This window comes from Gadus morhua, chromosome 11, assembly GCF_902167405.1.
Source record: "Gadus morhua chromosome 11, gadMor3.0, whole genome shotgun sequence".
Classification (NCBI taxonomy): Eukaryota; Metazoa; Chordata; class Actinopteri; order Gadiformes; family Gadidae; genus Gadus; species Gadus morhua.
Window position 1 is genome coordinate 29,085,419 of NC_044058.1, and position 23,058 is coordinate 29,108,476.

Genomic DNA, 23,058 nt, shown 5'->3' on the forward strand with positions numbered 1-23,058 from the left:
TTGTGAATATCTTTATTAAAATATGACAATAAACCCGTCTGTGCCCTGTTAATTTAATAACTAATTGTGAAATCCCAGGAAAATTCAGTTGCTTTCAGAATAAATTGGTCAGTTTGCTAATTCACAGAATGGTGAATTAATACAGTATCCCCTAGTCTGTTTACCAGTAAGTCCTCAGTAGTTACTGAATAACTGTCCCTTAGGGCAGTTATTCAGTAACTAATATGTGGAGAGACAAAGCCAAACAGAGACACAGGAATGAACATCCGACTCCATGTGTTAGGTAAAGGTTTTATATAATAGGATACATGAGGAACTAGGCTATGTTAACGTATTCAATCAGAATACTATCATCTTACAGAAGGATCATTTATACACTGGGAGTCCTCAGTCCACATAACCAGGAACCATGAAAAGAGAAACGCATTTCCAAAGTCCTTTTTAAAACTTAATCCCAAAAAACGGACTTCTAAAGCGAGATGCAACAGTCCACTGGAGAGTTTAGTGCAGTCTGTGTTTGTCGATTTTCTTGACATCATTTAAAACCGATGAGTAACCTCGTTGCCCAAGACCAACATGCTATGAAGGCGTTCCTCCTCTGCCTGGTAGAATCATCTCATTCAGGTCGGTAGTCTGTGGTGGACTCTGGTTCCTCAGGGCTGTAGTCTGGTCGAGCTCTGGTTCCTCAGGTCTGTAGTCTGTGGTGGACTCTGGTTCCTCAGGGCTGTAGTCTGGTCGAGCTCTGGTTCCTCAGGTCTGTAGTCTGGTTGAGCTCTGGTTCCTCAGGTCTGTGGTCTGTGGTGGACTCTGGTTCCTCAGGTCTGTAGTCTGTGGTGGACTCTGGTTCCTCAGGTCTGTAGTCTGTGGTGGACTCTGGTTCCTCTGGTCTGTAGTCTGTGGTGGACTCTGGTTCCTCAGGTCTGTGGTGGACTCTGGTTCCTCAGGTCTGTAGTCTGTGGTGGACTCTGGTTCCTCAGGTCTGTAGTCTGGTCGAGCTCTGGTTCTCTGGTCTGTAGTCTGTGGTTGAGCTCTGGTTCCTCAGGTGGCTGACCTCAGGTCATTGTCAGAGTCTCAAGCTGCTCCTGTTATCCAGTCGGGGATCCTGCTTATAAAAAATAACCGTCCAACACAAGATTTGCATAATAGGAGATCTTAGCAAGTTAAAGTTGTTTGTTGAGTTTATTCACTTTTCAAAACGTCTGACTCTTTTTAAAAGAATGGTCCCTTCGCTGACTTAAAACGGACCTGGGAACCGATCAACCCTGTTTAATACATTTTTAAGACTTTCAACAAAACATTCGGCAATAATCTCTTCATGAAAAAAACAAACCAACAGTCGACCGCATTAGTGTGCAAGAAGAACTCTCTAGAAGCAGGACATCAAAACAAGCTGTTGGATCGAGTGAATGGACCGTTCTGACATCAGGGAGGTTTTCCTCCGGATCTGTTCGACATGGCTTCTGAAGTCCACTCAGACGAAGAGCGGGCCCTCTTCAGTCGGGGGGCATGGTGGGTGGAGGTCGCCTGGAGGGGGCTTCTTTCGGTGAGCCGTGGTGGAGCGGGGAGCTGTCCTGGGGTGTATGGCTTGATTCCAAAGAACGAGTTATTGGTTCCGTTTGAAAGAAAGACGTTACAGCGAGGTGGAGCAGACATGAGGCACTGAGCATTGTTCGAGGGTCGTGGGGCTATGTGTGGACTTCCTGCTTTTCCTCTTCCTCCTGAAGTCCTAATCTGATGAGGATGAGGAGGGTGTGCAGGAACACACGTCAGTCTGGGGCTGAGAACCAACGGCATGAGCAAACAATAGTTAGGGGTTAACGGTCAGACAGCTCTGAGGACAGGGTCCCTGGGGGGCTGCTGGGGGCTTAGTGTCTTTGAGGGGGGGGGGGGGGGGGGGGGGAGACATCGTCATCCAGAGAGCGTAAAAAGCCAGCCATGCCTCAAAAACACTTGTGGTGTTCATCCTTCACGGACGTCGACAACGTGGAAATGATTTGTCTCCTCTTGGTAAAAAGTGCACTCTGCAGCAATCAGATCACCGGCGAGCGCCCAGACGGTCTGGGAGCGTGGGGGGGGGGGTCCTCCATTGGATCTGCCTCCTGGAGTGGTTCAACGGCGTGTCTCATGGCTTGCATTACGTCTGAATTGCTTTCCGCCTCCCCCTTCAGACAGGAGTGTTGGAGGAGTCTCGCCTCCGAGGCCCGAGAACCAGATCCCACCGGCTCATCGAGTTAAACCTCGGCCTTATCAGATCTTCAGACAGACGTGGGGCGGAGGTGTAGGGTGGGGCTCCGTCTCCCCTCCTCCGGGACTGACGGACAGACGGACCGACGGACCGACGGACCGACGGACCGACGGACCGACGGACCGACGGACAGACGGACCGACGGACCGACGGACCGACGGACCGACGGACAGACGGACAGACGGACCGACGGACCGACGGACCGACGGACCGGGGGACAGACGGACCTACGGACAGACGGACAGACGGACCGACGGACCGACGGACCGACGGACCGACGGACAGACGGACAGACGGACCGACGGACCGACGGACCGACGGACCGACGGACCGGGGGCTCCGGCCCCGGGGGACTGCGGACCGGAGAGTCTGTCTCTGGTGTTCGGGACGGCCCGGTCGGAGAGGGGAGGGCAGAGTGGGGTCCGGATGGAGGGGGGTCCCGTTGGGGGGGGGACCAGAGCCGGAGGGGGGGGGGGCGGTCCGGGGAGGGGGGGCTAGGAGAGCTCGAAGCCGGTGTTCATGCTGATAGCGTAGCGCAGCTTGTCCCTCAGGATGCTCTTCTTGCTGTAGTTGGGCAGCTTCAGCAGGTTGAAGCAGGTGGACGAGGTGGGCAGCCGGCCGCCCGGCTCCTTCTTGCGGATGGTGAAGAAGCCCCTCAGCACGCTGCCCAGCGTGTCCCCGGTGTCCTGGGGGGGGGGGGGGGGGCTGGCGTTAGGATACAGCGACTCATGGCACGTAGTGAGTCCTGCCACTTAACACCTGCCACTTAACACCTGGCACTTAACATCTGGCACTTAACATCTGGCACTTAACACCTGGCACTTAACACCTGGCACTTAACCTCTGGCACTTAGCATCTGGCACTTAACCTCTGGCACTTAACACCTGGCACTTAACACCTGGCACTTAACATCTGGCACTTAACACCTGGCACTTAACACCTGGCACTTAACCTCTGGCACTTAACATCTGGCACTTAGCATCTGGCACTTAACCTCTGGCACTTAACACCTGGCACTTAACACCTGGCACTTAACCTCTGGCACTTAACCTCTGGCACTTAACACCTGGCACTTAACACCTGGCACTTAACATCTGGCACTTAACCTCTGGCACTTAACACCTGGCACTTAACACCTGGCACTTAACATCTGGCACTTAACATCTGGCACTTAACACCTGGCACTTAACACCTGGCACTTAACCTCTGGCACTTAACATCTGGCACTTAGCATCTGGCACTTAACCTCTGGCACTTAACACCTGGCACTTAACACCTGGCACTTAACCTCTGGCACTTAACCTCTGGCACTTAACATCTGGCACTTAACACCTGGCACTTAACCTCTGGCACTTAACACCTGGCACTTAACACCTGGCACTTAACCTCTGGCACTTAACATCTGGCACTTAGCATCTGGCACTTAACCTCTGGCACTTAACACCTGGCACTTAACACCTGGCACTTAAGACGCTACATAATGCTAAGGACAGTTTTTAAGTGGCAGGACGTACAACACACAATAAGGGCGTACGCCCTTATTGTGTGTTGTACGTCCTGTCCTTAGCATTATGTAGCGTCTTACCCTAGCTATCTTTGTTGTACTCGGGAATGGGTTAACCTAGTGATGGTTAGTTCTTGGCACTTGGTTCTATGAACATCCTTACTGTACCCACAGAGATATATTGTTGTTTCTCTTTCTTCTGATTAATGTACTCAATTGTAAGTTACTCTGGATAAAGCGTCTAAATGCCCTCGGTGTAAAGGTAAGTGGAGAAGACGCCTTCAGCCGACGCCACGACGATCACAGCTTGAGGTGTGACTTCAACAAGGTCCACAACAGTCTGAAAGGTTTGCCTCTGGTTCTACATTGCTACTTCTTATCGTATGTATAGACACATGTTCTGTATTGATTCTTTATCTCTTATTCTACGTCTTCTATCTGCTGGTCTGTAGGGAACTCCTGATCTCTGTCTGTGCTGAATAAAGAACTGGTCTCCCCTCTCCTGCGACTCCTCAGGACCAACCTATCACGTCCTCGATGCTCCCGTCTGGGAGACGTTACAGGAGCCTTAGGCGTCGTACCGGCCGGCTCAGAGACAGCTTCTTTCACAACACCGTAACACTGCTCAACAGTCACGCCCCACCTCAGCCTGAGGTGGGGCGGAGGAATCTGAGTTACGAGGAATCAGGTCTGATTCCTCGTAACTCTATGTACTTTAATAATGGCTTGCATTCTGTGTCTTATTTATTATTATATTCAAGCACTGCAAAAAGGAAAAGCCCTTTTTGGACGATGCACTACTGGATGGATGTAAACTGCATTTCGTTGTACTGGTGGTCCTTACAATGACAATTAAGTTTCATCTAATCTAATCAGAATCTAACCCCACGGCGCCCACGACCACGGGACGCTTAAAACACGTCTACAGACACATCTGCTGCTTCGAGTGGCGGGACGTCCCGATGGACCTGAGTCTACTGGTGGGACGTCCTGATGGACCTGAGTCTACTGGTGGGACGTCCTGATGGACCTGAGTCTACTGGTGGGACGTCCCCATGGACCTGAGTCTACTGGTGGGACGTCCTGATGGACCTGAGTCTACTGGTGGGACGTCCTGATGGACCTGAGTCTACTGGTGGGACGTCCCCATGGACCTGAGTCTACTGGTGGGACGTCCCGATGGACCTGAGTCTACTGGTGGGACGTCCCGATGGACCTGAGTCTACTGGTGGGACGTCCCGATGGACCTGAGTCTACTGGTGGGACGTCCCGATGGACCTGAGTCTACTGGTGGGACGTCCCGATGGACCTGAGTCTACTGGCGGGACGTCCCGATGGACCTGAGTCTACTGGCGGGACGTCCCCATGGACCTGAGTCTACTGGTGGGACGTCCCGATGGACCAGAGTCTACTGGTGGGACGTCCCGATGGACCTGAGTCTGCTGGCCTCTCACCTGGTCGTCGGAGACCTCCACACAGCGGATGGAGAACGGAGGCTTGAGGTACGCAAAGCCCAGCAGGGGGGGCCGGGAGCAGCTGGTGACGAACTGAGGGCCAGGGACACAACAGGAACACAACAGGAACACAACAGGAACACAACAGGAAGAAGACCGTTAGGACAGGACTGGGATGTTTGATGGCATGCTTTAGATGGTTCTCAGTCTCCTCTCTTCCTCTGATCAAGCCTCTGAGAGCTGCTGGGGCTCCGCGTGCCGGGCCTCTGGGGTACACCCGAGGAGACAGGAGGGGCGGGGGATCCCACCTTGAGGAACATGGCGCGCTCCTCGGAGGTGAAGTCGCTGGACAGGATGTCCCAGAGCCAGATGACCACGCGGTGGCTGCTGTGGAAGCCCCCGTAGTACACTGTGTGCTTCCTGCAGGGCGGCGACAAAGGGACGCGGTGGGTCCAAGGGTCCGACAGGTCGGGGTACTCAAAATAAACCCCTTTTCCCAGACGACTTTACGTGCATGGCCGTGTAAATAAAGAGAACCCATTTCAAAACCATAGAAGGCCACGGTGGTCGTTGGGTCATGCGGGGGGGGGGGGGGGGGGGTCATAGGGGGGGGGGTCATAGGGGGCCCTACTTGAGGTCGTCCAGGTCGATCTCGGCGTTGTCCCCGGACACCAGGCGCTGGACCTCGGGCGTGGAGAACACGTGCAGCCACTCGGGGTTGATGATGCTGCGGAACCCGCGGATGAAGGCGCCCGTCTGCTCCTTGATCTGCGTGTGCATCCTGAAGTGGGCCATGAGGTGGATGTAGCTGATCCTGAGGACGGGACCACCCACCGGATGAGCTCTAGCGTCGGCGCGCAATGTTCACATTCACACCGAGGACGTTCAGCAAACGCTTCTATTAAAATGGACGCTTCTAAATAGACGCACTATTTTTAAGTGCCAGGATGTACGACATACCCCTCTTACAGTGTGTAAGAGGGGTGGGAGGTGTGGGGGCGAGGCTATGCAGAGACTCTGTGGACTCTGGGGAAGGGTAGGGTTGGACAGGTTGAGTTCACCCACTTGTTCTCGTTGATCACCGCCATGGTCTTCCCTCCTGGGATCAGCTCGTGGCAGACCAGCTGTGAGGCGGACATTGTTGTTAGAATGAGCTTACACTGAATTATCAAATCATGCAAATGAGCTCCCCAGGCCATGGTTCTGGTTGCGGGGCCTCACCTGTCCCATGACGTCCTCATCGTAGGATAGCGTCAGCCCCAGGTCTCCTACGTCTCCGTCGTAACGCTGGAACGACACATCACCCCTACGTTATTCACACGTCCGACGGCCTCTCTCCAACCGAACATCACGATAAGATCCGACTTATTCAATCCTATCGGTAAACGAGTTCCGCTAAGAGAGACACAAGCAGGAGGTACCACGCCGTGGAGGGGGGCTCTGACCTTGATGGAGGTGAGGTTCTTGTAGAACTCAGAGTCCAGGGAGGGCAGCTCGTCGATGGAGCTGTAGAAGGAGCTGTGGTGGTGGCCCAGGACCTGGCTGAGGAAGAAGGAGGCGAACGGCACGTCCACCACGATGCCCTGGACAGAGGGCGGACCCCCATGTACATCAGCACGCAGTACAAAGGGGGGGGGGGGGCATGGTAAGTGGACCATCAGCAGGCCACGGAGGGGGGGGGGACTGAGGGGCTGAGGAGGCCTCCTCCTCTATGGGGTGCACGGTTTGGGACGTCCACACAGAAGGTATCGTACCTCCTAGTGTGATATAGTGTTCACTACAGGGAGGAGGAGTGAAGGAGTGACCAGTAGAAGGTATCCTACCTCCTAGTGTGATGTATAGTGTTCACTACAGAGAGGAGTGAACCAGTAGAAGGTATCGTACCTCCTAGTGTGATCTATAGTGTTCCCTACAGGGAGGAGGAGTGAAGGAGTGACCAGTAGAAGGTATCGTACCTCCTAGTGTGATCTATAGTGTTCCCTACAGGGAGGAGGAGTGAAGGAGGGACCAGTAGAAGGTATCGTACCTCCTAGTGTGATCTATAGTGTTCCCTACAGGGAGGAGGAGTGAAGGAGGGAGGCTCCTCAGACGTACCTCGTACATGGCCTTCCCGAGCATCTTGCCCACGAACTCAAAGAGCTGCAGGTGGTTCTCGTGGATGTAGGAGGTGGGCGAAGGATACAGACGCTCGTTCCCGCTGGTGGTCTGAGGAGACAGGGTCCGCACAGAGCAGAGGTCAGAGGTCAGAGGTCAGCGCTGGGGTCAACAGCAGAGGGCACCACAATCTGTCACCATCCTAAAGAGCATTTTAAAACAAACTTCTCGTTGGTGTTCTGTCTCTCTCTTTAATCCTTGCTCTCACATGTGTCTCTGTGTTTATGAAGGTTCCTAACAGCGTACCATCAAACCCTTTGAGGTCAGGTAAATTAAGGTCCCTTAATATCCTTCCTTCCTTCCCCCGTCTCCTCCTGCTGGTGTATCAGAGTACTGTCCAGCCCATATGGCTCTAATGTTCCACCTGCTTCTTAACATGCTTACTGTCAAAACGCCGGTCAAACTCACACGTGTCACAAACATAGCTGCCAAATGAATTGGTGGCCCCACACCCACACTGTCAGAGCTCATTCTGAAGGCCATCTCACGCATCACACGTACAATAGCACAGGACAACACCCACCCACTCCATGGCCACTTCACCGTCATGCCCTCTGGACGCAGGTACAGGTCTCTGGTGGGCAGGAGGGCTCGCTATGGCAGAGCCTGGAGCCGGCAGCCGTAGCAGCCCTCAACCCAAGGCCAAGATAAACCCCCCTCGGTCCAGGGCAATGTACTTGTGACGGGAAAAAGAATTTCCCCTCTGGGACAATAAAGTCTAGAGTCTAAAGTCTAACAGCGTACCATCAAACCCTTTGAGGTCGGGTATATTAAGGTTCCTTACAGCGTACCCTAAAACCCTTTGAGGTCGGGTATATTAAGGTTCCTTACAGCGTACCATCAAACCCTTTGAGGTCGGGTATATTAAGGTTCCTAACAGCGTACCCTAAAACCCTTTGAGGTCGGGTATATTAAGGTTCCTAACAGCGTACCCTAAAACCCTTTGAGGTCGGGTATATTAAGGTTCCTAACAGCGTACCCTAAAACCCTTTGAGGTCGGGTATATTAAGGTTCCTTACAGCGTACCCTAAAACCCTTTGAGGTCGGGTATATTAAGGTTCCTTACAGCGTACCCTAAAACCCTTTGAGGTCGGGTATATTAAGGTTCCTTACAGCGTACCCTAAAACCCTTTGAGGTCGGGTATGTTAAGGTTCCTTACAGCGTACCATCAAACCCTTTGAGGTCGGGTATATTAAGGTTCCTTACAGCGTACCCTAAAACCCTTTGAGGTCGGGTATATTAAGGTTCCTAACAGCGTACCCTAAAACCCTTTGAGGTCGGGTATATTAAGGTTCCTTACAGCGTACCCTAAAACCCTTTGAGGTCGGGTATATTAAGGTTCCTTACAGCGTACCCTAAAACCCTTTGAGGTCGGGTATATTAAGGTTCCTTACAGCGTACCCTAAAACCCTTTGAGGTCGGGTATATTAAGGTTCCTTACAGCGTACCCTAAAACCCTTTGAGGTCGGGTATATTAAGGTTCCTAACAGCGTACCATCAAACCCTTTGAGGTCGGGTATATTAAGGTTCCTTACAGCGTACCCTAAAACCCTTTGAGGTTGGGTATATTAAGGTTCCTAACAGCGTACCCTAAAACCCTTTGAGGTCGGGTATATTAAGGTTCCTTACAGCGTACCCTAAAACCCTTTGAGGTCGGGTATATTAAGGTTCCTAACAGCGTACCCTAAAACCCTTTGAGGTCAGGTATATTAAGGTTCCTTACAGCGTACCCTAAAACCCTTTGAGGTTGGGTATATTAAGGTTCCTTACAGCGTACCCTAAAACCCTTTGAGGTCGGGTATATTAAGGTTCCTAACAGCGTACCCTAAAACCCTTTGAGGTCGGGTATATTAAGGTTCCTTACAGCGTACCCTAAAACCCTTTGAGGTGGGGTATATTAAGGTTCCTAACAACGTACCATCAAACCCTTTGAGGTCGGGTATATTAAGGTTCCTAACAACGTACCCTAAAACCCTTTGAGGTCGGGTATATTAAGGTTCCTTACAGCGTACCCTAAAACCCTTTGAGGTCGGGTATATTAAGGTTCCTAACAGCGTACCCTAAAACCCTTTGAGGTCGGGTATATTAAGGTTCCTTACAGCGTACCCTAAAACCCTTTGAGGTCGGGTATATTAAGGTTCCTTACAGCGTACCCTAAAACCCTTTGAGGTGGGGTACTAACGACGTACCTTGAAGAGGTTGAGCGCTGGGTTGAACACCTTCTTGATGATCTCCTCCAGGAACTCCTTGAACACCCCATCCTGGTCGATGCCCGCCTCGTCCACGCCCAGGTCGTTGACGAACTTCACCCGGATCACGCCCTTGATGGAGTTGGAGGGGAGGCGGCGGAGCTGGTCGTAGCCGTCCTGGAGAACATCAAGAGAAGCCCAATGAAAGGGTCGTATCCTGGGGTCTGGGTCGTCTCTCGCCACCGTCGGTCACTTTATGATGGTACTTTTCTATATTCCTGTTGCTTTTTATTTGATCTTGTTTACAAAGTTCTCCCTTGCCTTGTCGCAGGATTATCAGTGTCTCAAATTAATAATTTGACAACACTTTGACTTGGCTGCTGTGTGGTTTGGTTCAGTTCTCTGCTGCTGTGTGGTTTGGTTCAGTTCTCTGCTGCTGTGTGGTTTGGTTCAGTTCTCTGCTGCTGTGTGGTTTGGTTCAGTTCTCTGCTGCTGTGTGGTTTGGTTCAGTTCTCTGCTGCTGTGTGGTTTGGTTCAGTTCTCTGCTGCTGTGTGGTTTGGTTCGGGGCTCGTGGTGCTGTATGGTTTGGTTCGGTGCTCGTGGTGCTGTATGGTTTGGTTCGGGGCTCGTGGTGCTGTGTGGTTTGGTTCAGTTCTCTGCTGCTGTGTGGTTTGGTTCGGGGCTCGTGGTGCTGTGTGGTTTGGTTCGGTGCTCGTGGTGCTGTATGGTTTGGTTCGGGGCTCGTGGTGCTGTGTGGTTTGGTTCGGGGCTCGTGGTGCTGTGTGGTTTGGTTCAGTTCTCTGCTGCTGTGTGGTTTGGTTCGGGGCTCGTGGTGCTGCATGGTTTGGTTCGGGGCTCGTGGTGCTGTGTGGTTTGGTTCGGGGCTCGTGGTGCTGTATGGTTTGGTTCGGGGCTCGTGGAGCTGTGTGGTTTGGTTCGGGGCTCGTGGTGCTGTATGGTTTGGTTCGGGGCTCGTGGTGCTGTGTGGTTTGGTTCGGGGCTCGTGGTGCTGTGTGGTTTGGTTCGGGGCTCGTGGTGCTGTGTGGTTTGGTTCGGGGCTCGTGGTGCTGTGTGGTTTGGTTCGGTGCTCGTGGTGCTGTGGGGTTTGGTTCAGTTCTCTGCTGCTGTGTGGTTTGGTTCGGTGCTCGTGGTGCTGTATGGTTTGGTTCGGGGCTCGTGGTGCTGTGTGGTTTGGTTCCTCCTACCTCCAGCATGCGGGAGCGGCGGATGGTGATGTGGGTGACGTGCGGAGAGGCAGAGCTGGTCTCTACCAGGCCCAGGCTCTCCTTCTCCTTGGTGACGATGTTCCGGAACAGCAGAACCCGCTGGGAGGAACCGAGAACAGGAAAACCGTTAAGGAACGCAACACTCGCTCTAAAGAACTTTTCTTAAATAGCTCATTTAAATAACTGATTTCAACAGGTCACCAGAGTGTTGAAGTGTAGTGTGAACATGTGGCGGTGCCCCCCCGGGGAGGGGCAGAGGGGTGTGCGTACGTTCTTGTGCGGGATGACGTGGGGGATGTACTGCAGCAGCAGCTGGGCTCGACGCTTGCCTTTCTCCAACTCCTGGAACAGGAGGCTGGGCTTCAGGTCCCTGGGGGGGCAGGGGGACAACGCTTAACCACCACTAACCCTAACTACCACCACTAACCCTAACTACCACCACTACAGGAGGCTGGGCTTCAGGTCCCTGGGGGGGCAGGGGGACAACGCTTAACCACCACTAACCCTAACTACCACCACTAACCCTAACTACCACCACTAACCCTAACTACCACCACTAACCCTAACTACCACCACTAACCCTAACTACCACCACTAACCCTAACTACCACCACTAACCCTAACTACCACCACTAACCCTAACTACCACCACTAACCCTAACTACCACCACTAACCCTAACTACCACCACTAACCCTAACTACCACCACTAACCCTAACTACCAACTACAGCAGGCTGGGCTTCAGGTCCCTGGGGGGGCAGGGGGACAACGCTTTACCACCACTAACACAACTAACACAACTACCAAAACTACCACAACTACCACAACTACCACAACTACAAACTAGCACAACTAACACAACTAACACGACTACCACAACTACCACGACTAACACAACCACCACAACTCCCACTGTACTATCAGAAACACCACCAGGGAGTTCAGAAACCCATCACTGCAGACATAAAGCGGCGCATTTACTGTATGTTGTACGTCCTTAAACGCACTTAAATATAGTACTTAGCATTGAGTAGCATCTTAGCCTAGCTATCTGTGTTGTATACGGAGAATGGGTTAACCTAGTGATGGTTAGTGCTTGGCACTGGGTTCTATGAACCTCCTTCCTGTACCCACAGAGATATGTTGTTGTTTCTCTTTCTTCTGACTAACGTACTGATTGTAGGTCGCTGTGGTTAAAAGCGTCGGCTAAAGGCCCTGAATGAACCACGCGCCCCCTGGTCCGCGGCCCCCCTGGCCGTAGCTACATACAGGGGGCGCTAGAGAGGTTCAGGGCGCGGGGTTTCAGGGACAGGAAGTCTCACCGGCGCAGCCAGTGCTCCTCCGGGGTGAACTTCCTGCGGCAGTCCCGTTCGTAGAGCACCATGAGCCAGCCGTGGACGCTGTGGAACAGCTCCAGCTTCTCCCCCTTCGCGTTCTCTGCTCCCCCAGAGACAGGCAGGAAACAACCAGTAAGACACACGACCGCTGCTGGTGTAGTGCACAGCACAAAGTGAACACTTCTTTCTATGTCTCACACGATATCAGAGCAGAAGAGCGTTACTGACGGGACGCAACATGAACTTGAATATCATGAATATGAAATAAAGAAGCTGAACTTGAATAATCCAATATGAGACAGTAAGTATTTGGTGTGAGGCTGCAGAACACTGGAGACCAGCGTCTGCCATGTTCAGGCCGCTGTATCAGCTGGTCGTACCCAGAATGCCGTCCCAGATCATCTTGTACACGAAGGTGTTCAGGAAGGAGGAGATGGTAAGCAGCTCTTCGATCTTGAAGGAGGTCTGCTCCTCGTAGACCTCGATGTCGTCCAGGATCCTGCAGCACATCATCACAACCCCTTAGAGATGCTGTCCCACTGCACACCAGCATACAGCTGCATGCTGTGTACTTATCCTGCTGGCTCTCTGACTCTGGATTTAGAGGAGTATCCTGAACACACGCTGTGCACCAGCATCAATGCTTTGTACATTTGTAGTTTTGTAAATGACATTTTCAGATTCCGAGGAACATATCGAAAAGCAACAACAAGATGACCATGCAACACGTTGAGGAGACCGGCTCATGGGAAGGAGCCGATAAATAATGTATCCTAACTTCAGGATGTCAGATCTGGGATTAGACTTCCTTCCCAACGGGCGCCGACCATACCACTGTGCGGATGTATGAATGTGTGAATGGATGGAAGGATGAAGGTATGAGGGGTGCTCTCACGTGATGAGGTGGCGGGAGCAGTCACAGAACAGCACGAGCATGGCGAGCAGCCGCTTGGACTCCTCCGTGTCGTTGTTCAGGCACTCGGTGAACAGCTTCAGGCCCCCCTGGGGCCCCAGCTCACAGATGAAGGCCCACAGCTTGGGCAGCAGCTCGTCCAGGTGGGTCAGCCCTGGGGGGGCACAGCGACATCATCACACTCTGCTGGGGGCCGTGTGTGTGTGGGCGTGTGTGTGTGTGTGTGTGTACTGATCAGTGAGGATGTGTACGTGTGTGTGCGTGTAGTGACCAGTGGGTTTGTCTGTGTGTGTGTATGAGTGCAAGTGTGTGTGTGTGTGTGTGTGTGTGTGTGTGTGTGTGTGTGTGTGTATGTGTATGTGTGTGTGTGCGTTTGTTGGTGTGTGTGTGTGTGTGTGTGCGTTTGTTGGTGTGTGTGTGCGTTTGTTGGTGTGTGTGTGTGTGTGTGTGTGTGTGTGTGTGTGTGTGTGTGTGTGTGTGTGTGTGTGTGTGCGTGCGTGCGCGCTGACCGGTGAGGATCTGCAGGCGTATCTGTGTGAGCGTGGACAGGGCGGTCTGGTACAGGACACAGATGCTGCAGACCTTCTGCACCTCGGCCGAGTCCACCCGCCGCCCGCCCACTGGCTTCAGGATGTTCCTCACCGACGCCGACTTCTGGAACGCTCGCTTGAAGAGGCCTGAGAACAAAGAACCACATGACTCAGGAGAACATGGAACCACCTCATAACCCAGGAGAACATAGAACCTCATAACTCAGAAGAAGAACGTGGAACAACCTAATTTATTCAACTTATTTACTATCTTTACCATATTTCATCTTTTGGCTGGGAGTCAAACACCCTCACCACACACACACACACACACACACACACACACACACACACACACACACACACACACACACACACACACACACACACACACACACACACACACACACACACACACACACACACACACACACACCAGCCTCTGCGTTTCAGGGAGGGGCCTTGGCTCCACCAACCAGAGGAGGGCACTCACTCTTGACGGGCAGGTTGTTCTGGGAGGTGCTGGGCTGCTGGGCAGACGGCGAAGGCTCCTGGCTCTCCAGCTTCTTGGAGAGAACGTCGCTGAAGAGGGTACGGATGACCGCCGTGCCCCACAGGTACTGCAGCTGCTTGGTCACCAGCGGCATGGACTCGTTCAGCCTGGGGAGGGACAGAGCCCCGGTCAGTCTGACACAAGACTACGCTCATCCCCAAACAGACAGAGCCCCGGTCAGTCAGACACAAGACTACGCTCATCCCCAAACAGAGCCCAGGTCAGTCTGACGCAAGACTACACTCATCACCTCACAGACAGACCCTGGGTCAGACTGACGCAAGACCTCACTAATCCCCAAGTTCTGCTTTACAGCAGAATCTAACAGCAAGAGAAACAGACAGACCCCAGATCAGTCAAATAGAAGACCTCCCAATACCCAAGTTCTGATGCACAGCAGTCTCAAGGAGCACAGTGCAAATCCAACAAGAGAATTTAAGCACAATATGAGTCAAATAGTAACGATAATAACTTAATAATTACAACTATGCCAAAACAATCAATAGAATAAAATAAACTAGGGTCATCATAAGACGATGCCTGGAGTGGCCAGTGATTAATAAATGATTAATGTACTAATCAATAAACGTGCTCCCTCTTCATAACTCACCCATAGTCCACGGTCTGAGAGAACCAGCCCAGCACCGCGTGCCAGTGGGTCAGGTTGGACTTCTTCTGGGACACGTATCTCTGGCAGTAGGACAGCATGTCCGTCAGGTCCTTCACAAAGTGGTTGGCCTCCTCTTCCAGGACCTTCTCGTCCAGGAAGCCCAGGTGGATCAGGTTACCTGCGACGGAGAGACGACGTGAGGAACTACGAAGCCGTTTCAGGACATGAGTCCCATGTGTGTGGGATGGCCCTGTTTACACCAGTCAGTCTGGATGACTGTATCTAGACTGGAAAGCTCATCAGACTACACAACAGCCACCCGGCCCTCAGAAAGGTCTCAGCTGGTCTACAAGAGACCCTCGCCTGAGATGGTGTTCACACAAACAGGTTTCAGGGTTCCACAATTTCAGGGGATCAGGCATCACCATCCCACAACCGTTTCCTACGGCGCTTTTGTAAGTGTGATTCTCAGCGTTTGGTGAACAGGCTCACCAATGCTGATTCACCAGGCAGAAGCTTACCCAGCAGGCAGAGTGTGTGGCTCCCCTCCAGACACACACAGATGTCCACACACTGCTCCTCTCTGCTCAGGAACAAGATGAACTTGCGAAGCATGTCGTGCGTTTGGAGAGAGGCCATGCACTGCCCAAATAAAGAGATCATTCAGAGTTAGTTAACGGAGGCGGATGATATAAGTTTGACAGTATTTTCTGTGTTCCGGTGTGATACACAGTTTGGTCTATCTAGACCGTGTTTACCTCTGGCGTCAGAGTATTGAGATGAGATACGATGGCTGGAACCGACATGATGTGAAGGAGGAACGATCTCAGAAGGTTGTCAGAGAAGTGAGCGGCGATCACTGGCCTGCAAACGACCAGAACCGGTTACAAAGTGCCAATGCACACGGACAAACAGAAGGGTTACAAGTGGAACGCGTTGAAGGATCATCCACGATGAGCAGGCTCACCTCAAAGACAGAGTGAAGATGGCAGTCAGGGTACCCTTAGAGAGGGAGGGCCGGGAGCGAGCCAGCCCGCAGGTCAGCAGGATCTACGCAGAAACACCCGGGATGTTAGGATAGGGCAGCTTGTCAATAATGCATTCTATTGTGAGTGCTTATATGTCCCGGCCTGGAATTTGATGCGTATTCATGCTGCTGTCATGGCTCGTGTAGATTTTTTAATCTGAGACTTAAACTGAGACTAAAGGGAGATCATTGAAACGATGTGGTCCGTAACAGCACCTGAAGTGTAGAGTAGAAGCCCTTCTGGTTGAGATGGCCCATGATGTTTTCACAGATTCTCGTCAGAGCCGGTTTCAGAGCTTCTCCTAGACATCACGTTAGAGAAGATAGTTTAGTTTCTTCTTCTTCAAGGGAAATTGTATTATTTACAGAGCACACTTCATTCAGAAAGGAAACCTCAATGCCAACAGGGAGCCAAATCTGCGATCGCATGTGTCACCAGCTGACAGATTTCCAGCCGACCTGGCCCGCGTTGGGCCAATCACAACCATTCATCTAATATGGGGCGGGTTTAATACATGATTGACAGAGGAGCGCCCAATGGGAGCGCCGTTAAGGCCATTTATAAACAACCGGTACGACTGCCGTCACGCGCGTCGTTGCTCTGATTGGCAGAAGGTCAGTCCAACCGAACCAGAGGCGTTTGGGTGGCGCTCGTTGATAATGTCTGTTTGAATTGAGCAGGGGGGTCCCAGACCCCTGGGAATAGGGTGACGTCAGGCTGAACCAAACGTGCTTCACATCACAAATGAAAACAACATCAACAACAACGGTGAGGTTGAGCGTATTTTAAAGCCCTCCCCAGGTGTGATCCTTTAGCCCTCCTTAGGGAGGAGGTTCCAGAAGGATCCTGGTCTCCGGGCGAGCAGCAGACTGACCTTTCCCTCGGAGCAACCTCCATGTGCAGGTGTCGGTGAAGCTGACCAGCATGCTGAGGTACAGCGTCACCAGCTTGTTGTCCTGCAGGATGTCGGGCTGGGGGGGGGGGGCAGAGAACCACCAGGTCACTCATGGGGAGCGTGAAGGTTCACTGATCCGCTTTACTCCCAACGTTAACTCTTTTACCTTCAGCTTTTTGAGGTGCTGACAGCAGACCCACAGCACGTCTTTAATCTGTTTGATCCAGGGAATGGTGAGGTCTTTGGAAAGTGCCAAGGACACGTACCAAACCTGGAAGGTAAAAGACACCAGTCACTCGTACACAGAAGACCCAGTTAAACATCGATGAGGCGACGGACGTTTCAGAGCCTGCTCACTTTGGGTTCGTTCTCGACATCCATGCTGGTCAGAATGGCTCGGCAGAGCTTCTCGAAGCGCTGCAGAGTGGCAACAGAATGAAACAACATGCCTTTCTTTAGAATTAGAAGCACATTTCACCAGAGGTTTCCCGTGCCGTAGGCAGAAACTTGACAAGAAGAAATCAATATCCAGCTTGTCAAAAACACATGCATCTCAATTCTCGTCAAAGATAAATAGATAAAAAGCCTTCTGCTACATATTTTTTAATTGCTTACCAACTTATCCTCAGGAGTATAAACAAATAACAGTTTCCGGGCGATTTTGAAAATTGATAGTGCATTCCGTTTGGTTGTCCCGCTTTCAGAGGTTTGGAAATAGTCGTCCACCTCTTTCCTAGTGATCATAAGTAACGACACAATTATTCAAAAAGACTATACAAAAGCAAACATTTGACAATTATTATTGCGTGAATTGATTTATCCTGGTGACAACACCATGACGTGAATGGTTTAAGTAACCCACCGTAGCTGCTTTTGCAGCCTGCAGCGACAGAGGAACCGTCGGACCAGAGCCTGGATCTGCGTGGCGCAGCGCTCCTTCTCCCGGGAGCCCTGCCGCTCTTCACGGGCCTGCCGGGCCCGGTCCAGGAACTCCGACTTGGAGCTCTGAGTGGCGCTGAACATGATGGTGCCCCTGATCGACGAGGTCCACGGGAGACACAGACATGGAACAAACACAAAGAGGAAACGAGGATTGACGCTATCAGGAGAAACACGTCCTGGACCCTGATGGTGTGAGGGACGGTTTGAAGAGGGTCATTCACTCATAAGACCAAAGTGATGAATTACCTGCGATAGATCCCGATCAGAGGCACAGGAGATGGAGCTGGAGATGTTGGATCATGAGTGTGTCCTTGAGATCCACGTTGGGAGGGACGCCAACACCCCTGATCTACTGACCATATCTGAGGACAGCAGGCTGGGTTAGCACACACCGAAAAGTAACATCATAGGAACCGTCAAACAATGAGCAGCATCCTTCAATTGACAGACGAGGCCCTGTTGAGTGACAGCCCTAAACACCGCGGTCATACCGTATGGAGATGTAAACAATAACAGCAGCTCGTCCATGGACTGCAGACGTTAATCCCCGGTGTTGCACTCCATGATTCCGGGTGGCGTTTTCAGTATGTTTGATCAAAATCGAAATATCAGTACTATCGAAACGTGAAACAAAATCAAACACGTCTTTGCTGAACACTAGTGTATAGGTTATCGTCGTTAGAATCGTCCTCCATTGTTGATAGTGGTTTACTGAGGGTTGAGCGGAACCGAGGAAAGAATCGACAGTTCTGCCGTAGAGGCCGGATGGTTTTAGAGGTTACTCTTACCATAAAGCTGCTAATATAAAGCAGATCTAAATAATACTGGTATAAAACTGATAATATAAAGCTTGTATAAATAATACTGGTATAAAGCTGCTATTATAGAAAATATATAAATAATACTGGTATAAAACTGATAATATAAAGCTGATATAAATAATACTGGTACAAAGCTGCTAATATAAAGCTGATATAAATAATATTGGTATAAAACTGCTAATGTAAATGTGATATAAATAATACTGGTATAAAACTGATAACATAAAGCTGATATAAATAATACTGGTACAAAATATATATATATATATATATATATATATATATATATATATACCCTGTGTATATATATATATATATATATATATATATATATATATATATATATATATATATATATATATATATATATGCATAAATATTATATATATATATATATATATATATATAGATATATATATAGATATAGGTATATGTATAAATATATTGTAATATAATTGGGGCTGTACCTTTAAACACAGGCGGGACGCTGACGTCATAGTATAAGTGCGCAGCTTGGGACCGGAAGGAAGTGGGTGTCAGCTGGCTAAGGTTAGCGAGCTAAACTCCCGAAGTCTGCCTTGGTTCTATGGTAAATATACTTCTAATCCTCCCGTTAACCGGGTACCGTGTGATCCAGGACCACCCACCGGGACAGGGGGCCGCGGGGCGCCGCCCGTAACCGGTTCAGTTATCTACTTGTCGGCTACTTATTAGATATTATTCACAGCCTAGCTACATGCTAACACTGAGCCTGGGTGCAGCTCAACATAGTCCTTAATGCCCTAAAGCGGGACGGATCGCTGTGTTTGGATCATATTCCTGATGGACACAATAACTCTGGTCTGGATCTAGGGGGTGTCTGGATCAGGTTCTGGCGGGGGGGGGGGTCTGGCTGGCTGGCCGGCTGGCCAATGGGGACGTTAGTATGTAACCTGCGGAGTGTTTTGTAGGAGGTGGTTACTCGCAGTTGGTTGTTATTAAGCAGTAATGCGTTGTACTAGATGACAGTGATACAGGTGTGCCGTGCCCTTTGACCCTCCGCAGGAAGAGATGTCAGGTGAGAGCGTTGTGAGCTCGGCCCTGCCGGCAGCTACAACCCGCACCACCTCCTTCAAGGGCTCGAGCCCCAGCTCCAAGTACGTGAAGCTGAACGTGGGCGGGGCTCTGTACTACACCACCATGCAGACCCTGACCAAGCAGGACACCATGCTGAAGGCCATGTTCAGCGGCCGCATGGAGGTCCTCACCGACAGTGAAGGTGAGTTTCTAGCGGGGTTTGTTTCTGAGTTGTTGCTCTAAAACACAAAACAGTCTCATTCCCCAGATGTGTATTGTCATTTACATGTAGGGCGTTTAGCCGACGCTTCTATCTAAAGCAACTTACAAGAAGTCCATTTGTCAGTAGAAAGAGAAACAACAACAACAACAACAATATATCTGTCAGTACAGTAAGGATGTTCACTAGGTTAACCCATTCCCTGTATACAACAAAGATAGGATGAGATGCTAGGTACTATTTTTAAGTGTAAGGACGTACACCATATAGTAAGGGAGCAGAGCGGGGTTGGGGTAGGGGGGTGGATATGCGGAGTCTAGGGTGAAGTTGTGTATTGATGTTTTCGTGGGAAGATTTCCCCGACTCGCACAAGGTGTCAGCAGAACTCACCAGAGCCCCCTCCCCTCCCCCTCCTCCTCCTCCCTCCCCCCCCCCCCCCCCCAGGCTGGATCCTGATCGACCGCTGTGGGAAGCACTTCGGGACCATCCTGAACTACCTGCGGGACGGCGCCGTGCCGCTGCCCGACACGCGGCGGGAGACGGAGGAGCTGCTGGCCGAGGCCAAGTACTACCTGGTGCAGGGGCTGGCGGACGAGTGCACGGCCGCGCTGCAGGTGAGACCGCCGGGGGGGGTGGGGGTGGGGGGGGCGGAACGGGGCCACAACACACACCCTCACACACACCCTCACACACACCCTCACACACACCCTCACACACACCCTCACACACACCCTCACACACACCACTCGGAGCCACGCCTTTTAGTGAGGTTATGTTTCATTCAACCGTACGCATGAACACGTACCATGATGCCAAAGTCTACAATACAAAATAACAGCCAGGCTCCCTAAATAAACCAGCGGTACCTGGTGTGAGCCGACGGTACCAGGTGTGAGCCGGCGGTACCTGGTGTGAGCCGGCGGTACCAGGTGTGAGCCGGCGGTACCAGGTGTGAGCCGGCGGTACCAGGTGTGAGCCGGCGGTACCAGGTGTGAGCCGGCCGCTTCTGGTTCAGAGTGGACCACTCCAGCTCTCCAGTATTCCGATACACAATACCCAGATAGGATAGTAGAGTGAATGTTTTTAACCAGAAGGTACTACTGTAGTACTACACACTTTACTACAGTCTCCTGGGCATGAACGCCTCCTCCTCTCTCCTCTGGCAGAACAAGGACACCTACGAGCCCTTCTGTAAGGTCCCTCTGGTGACCTCGCCCAAGGAGGAGCAGCGCCTCATCGCCACCTCCAACAAGGTACCCCCCCCCCACGCCATGTCTCACCCCCCCCCAGCTAGCGTTTACAACCAAGATGGCCGTGATTCATAGTCTTGATTTTGCTGTTGTTGCTAATGCAGCGTTTGAAGAGCGATGCTATTTCCTTAAATAGTATACGTTTGTCCAGCGATGGACAAACGTATACTATTTAAGGAAATAGCATCGCTCTTCAAACGCTGCATTAGCAACAACAGCAAAATCAAGACTATGAATCACGGCAAGTACTCGTAAGCTGTTCTCCTGTATCTATAGACCATGGACCTTCTTTTAATCAGTAAATGTTTCAACACTCTACTCTTCGTCCCCACAGCCCACCGTCAAACTTCTGTACAACCGCAGCAACAACAAGTACTCGTACACAAGGTAAGGCCCCGACGCAGAGACTCAGCCGGTCACAGTGGAGCTCGGCCCCATTACTTCATCCTCACTTCCTGTGCTCGCCCTCCTCACTTCCTGCGCTCACCCCCTCACTTCCTGTTCAGCAACTCTGACGACAACATGCTGAAGAACATCGAGCTGTTCGACAAGCTGTCCCTGCGCTTCAACGGGCGCGTCCTCTTCATCAAGGACGTGATCGGGGACGAGATCTGCTGCTGGTCCTTCTACGGCCAGGGCCGCAAGATCGCCGAGGTCTGCTGCACCTCCATCGTGTACGCCACCGAGAAGAAGCAGACCAAGGTACGGCCTGGGACACGGGCACACGCGCTATTATGGGATGGGGAGGCATCTGAGGACACGTTCACACATGGTTTTATGGGATGGGGATGAATCTGAGGACGTATGGAAATGTGGTATAGTTTGGGGGTATGTTTGGACTCCCCCGAGCCTCTCTGACGGTTGGTCCGCCCCGGTCCCCCCCCGACCCTCTCTGACGGTTGGTCCCCCCCAGGTGGAGTTCCCCGAGGCCCGTATCTACGAGGAGACCCTGAACATCCTGCTGTACGAGTCCCAGGACGGGCGCGGCCCGGACAACGCCCTGCTGGAGGCCACGGGCGGCGCCGCCGGTCGCTCCCACCACCTGGACGAGGACGAGGAGCGCGACCGCATCGAGCGCGTGCGGAGGATCCACATCAAGCGGCCCGACGACCGCACGCACCACCACCAGTGACCTCTGACCCCCCAGTGACCTCTGACCCCCCAGTGGACCCCGGCCGCCGAGCGGTCCTGCCTGTGCCTTATCACCGACCGCCTCCTCCCCTCATTACGGACTCTAACGAGCTGAGTCGTTAGCAGAGTCGTTAGCGCTGAAGAGCCGTAGCTTCCCGTGGTTACTGTCGTAGCTCCTCCAGCACGTCACTATGTTGAGTGATTTGCTTTATTGTCCACTCGCACGCAGACGGCATCGACCCGCCCACCGATAGGTTCGACCAATCATGAGACTACGTTTGCAATTGTAATGCAGATCACGTGTTTTTACTAATGCAATGTCATTACTTCGTTTTTTGTGCTCTTTGAACATTACAGTCGAAAGAACAAGATGCATAACATTTTTAGCAAGTTGATTATTTTTTTTGTGATTTTGTTGGCCAACACCAGGTGTTGTACATGAAGTGGCCGCTTGGTGGCACTGTTTATTCTTAAAAAAAAGAATCCCGCAAAGCACTGTCTTCTACAAGTATACCGCATATCCAAACGTATTCCTTCTTTTTATATCATCTTTTATACACTTCTGATGTCATGGGTGCAATCATTGTTTCAGAGCGGTCTCCACCCTGACACTCCCTTAGTTTTAATTCGCCACAGTCCCTCGATCCTATGAAAGGACCCCTCTTTAGAGGAGGCAACGTGAGGTCTGACCTGAGGTGTTGGTGTACGGGTGGAGGAGGGCGGAGGTCGCGCTACCTACGCCCGTAACCAGATCAGCAGGAGGAACTCTGCCTTGTAACGGCGTTCCAAGGGGAGCGAAACCAGAGCTGTCATCATGTAACGACCTGTTTCTCCTCATGTGTTTAACAACGTCCTCCTCACAATCACAGTACTTATCTCTCCTGTACAGACGTGAACATATGTATGTTTTAGATATATTTATACATTCTTTATCACAAATAAATTTCTACAATGTTTTTTTGCTAGTCCTAGCTTTATTTTTGAATGAAAACCATT

At 51.5% G+C, this 23,058-nt stretch overlaps 2 protein-coding genes across 2 annotated transcripts; one reads left to right on the forward strand and one right to left on the reverse strand.

Annotated features, from left to right (window-relative positions):
• Positions 1-37: 37 nt before the first annotated feature.
• On the reverse strand, positions 38-18,328 carry ube3b (ubiquitin protein ligase E3B). Its single transcript, XM_030370166.1, has 28 exons — positions 18,076-18,328; positions 17,831-17,946; positions 17,505-17,675; positions 17,258-17,375; positions 17,000-17,059; positions 16,809-16,913; positions 16,622-16,718; positions 15,963-16,048; positions 15,687-15,769; positions 15,478-15,583; positions 15,241-15,361; positions 14,720-14,897; positions 14,050-14,216; positions 13,536-13,703; positions 13,009-13,180; positions 12,494-12,612; positions 12,099-12,213; positions 11,046-11,145; positions 10,755-10,874; positions 9,549-9,725; positions 7,299-7,409; positions 6,650-6,787; positions 6,426-6,491; positions 6,270-6,328; positions 5,836-6,018; positions 5,513-5,624; positions 5,205-5,297; positions 38-2,931 (listed from the first exon to the last, which is right to left on the reverse strand). Exons 3-28 carry the CDS (start codon positions 17,663-17,665, stop codon positions 2,740-2,742), a joined length of 3,207 nt encoding a protein of 1,068 aa, XP_030226026.1. The 5' UTR covers positions 17,666-17,675; positions 17,831-17,946; positions 18,076-18,328; the 3' UTR covers positions 38-2,739.
• A 567-nt stretch (positions 18,329-18,895) lies between these two features.
• Positions 18,896-23,018, forward strand: kctd10 (potassium channel tetramerization domain containing 10). The gene is made up of 7 exons (XM_030370168.1): positions 18,896-18,994; positions 19,450-19,663; positions 20,126-20,295; positions 20,848-20,934; positions 21,266-21,318; positions 21,438-21,633; positions 21,845-23,018. Exons 1-7 carry the CDS (start codon positions 18,992-18,994, stop codon positions 22,061-22,063), a joined length of 942 nt encoding a protein of 313 aa, XP_030226028.1. The 5' UTR covers positions 18,896-18,991; the 3' UTR covers positions 22,064-23,018.
• Positions 23,019-23,058: the final 40 nt, after the last annotated feature.

Bases quoted from the DNA above. Each gene is read 5' to 3' on its own strand.
- ube3b (XM_030370166.1), bottom strand. From the start codon at position 17,665: ATGTTCAGCGCCACTCAGAGCTCCAAGTCGGAGTTCCTGGACCGGGCC. The intron at 13,704-14,049 runs GTGAGTGCCCTC...CTTTGTTCTCAG, and splicing joins GAACAACCTGCCCGTCAAGA to GCCTCTTCAAGCGAGCGTTC. The intron at 5,298-5,512 runs GTGGGATCCCCC...CCTGGCCCTCAG, and splicing joins AGCGCGCCATGTTCCTCAAG to TTCGTCACCAGCTGCTCCCG.
- kctd10 (XM_030370168.1), top strand. The intron at 20,296-20,847 runs GTGAGACCGCCG...CTCCTCTGGCAG, and splicing joins AGTGCACGGCCGCGCTGCAG to AACAAGGACACCTACGAGCC. The intron at 21,319-21,437 runs GTAAGGCCCCGA...CTTCCTGTTCAG, and splicing joins AACAAGTACTCGTACACAAG to CAACTCTGACGACAACATGC.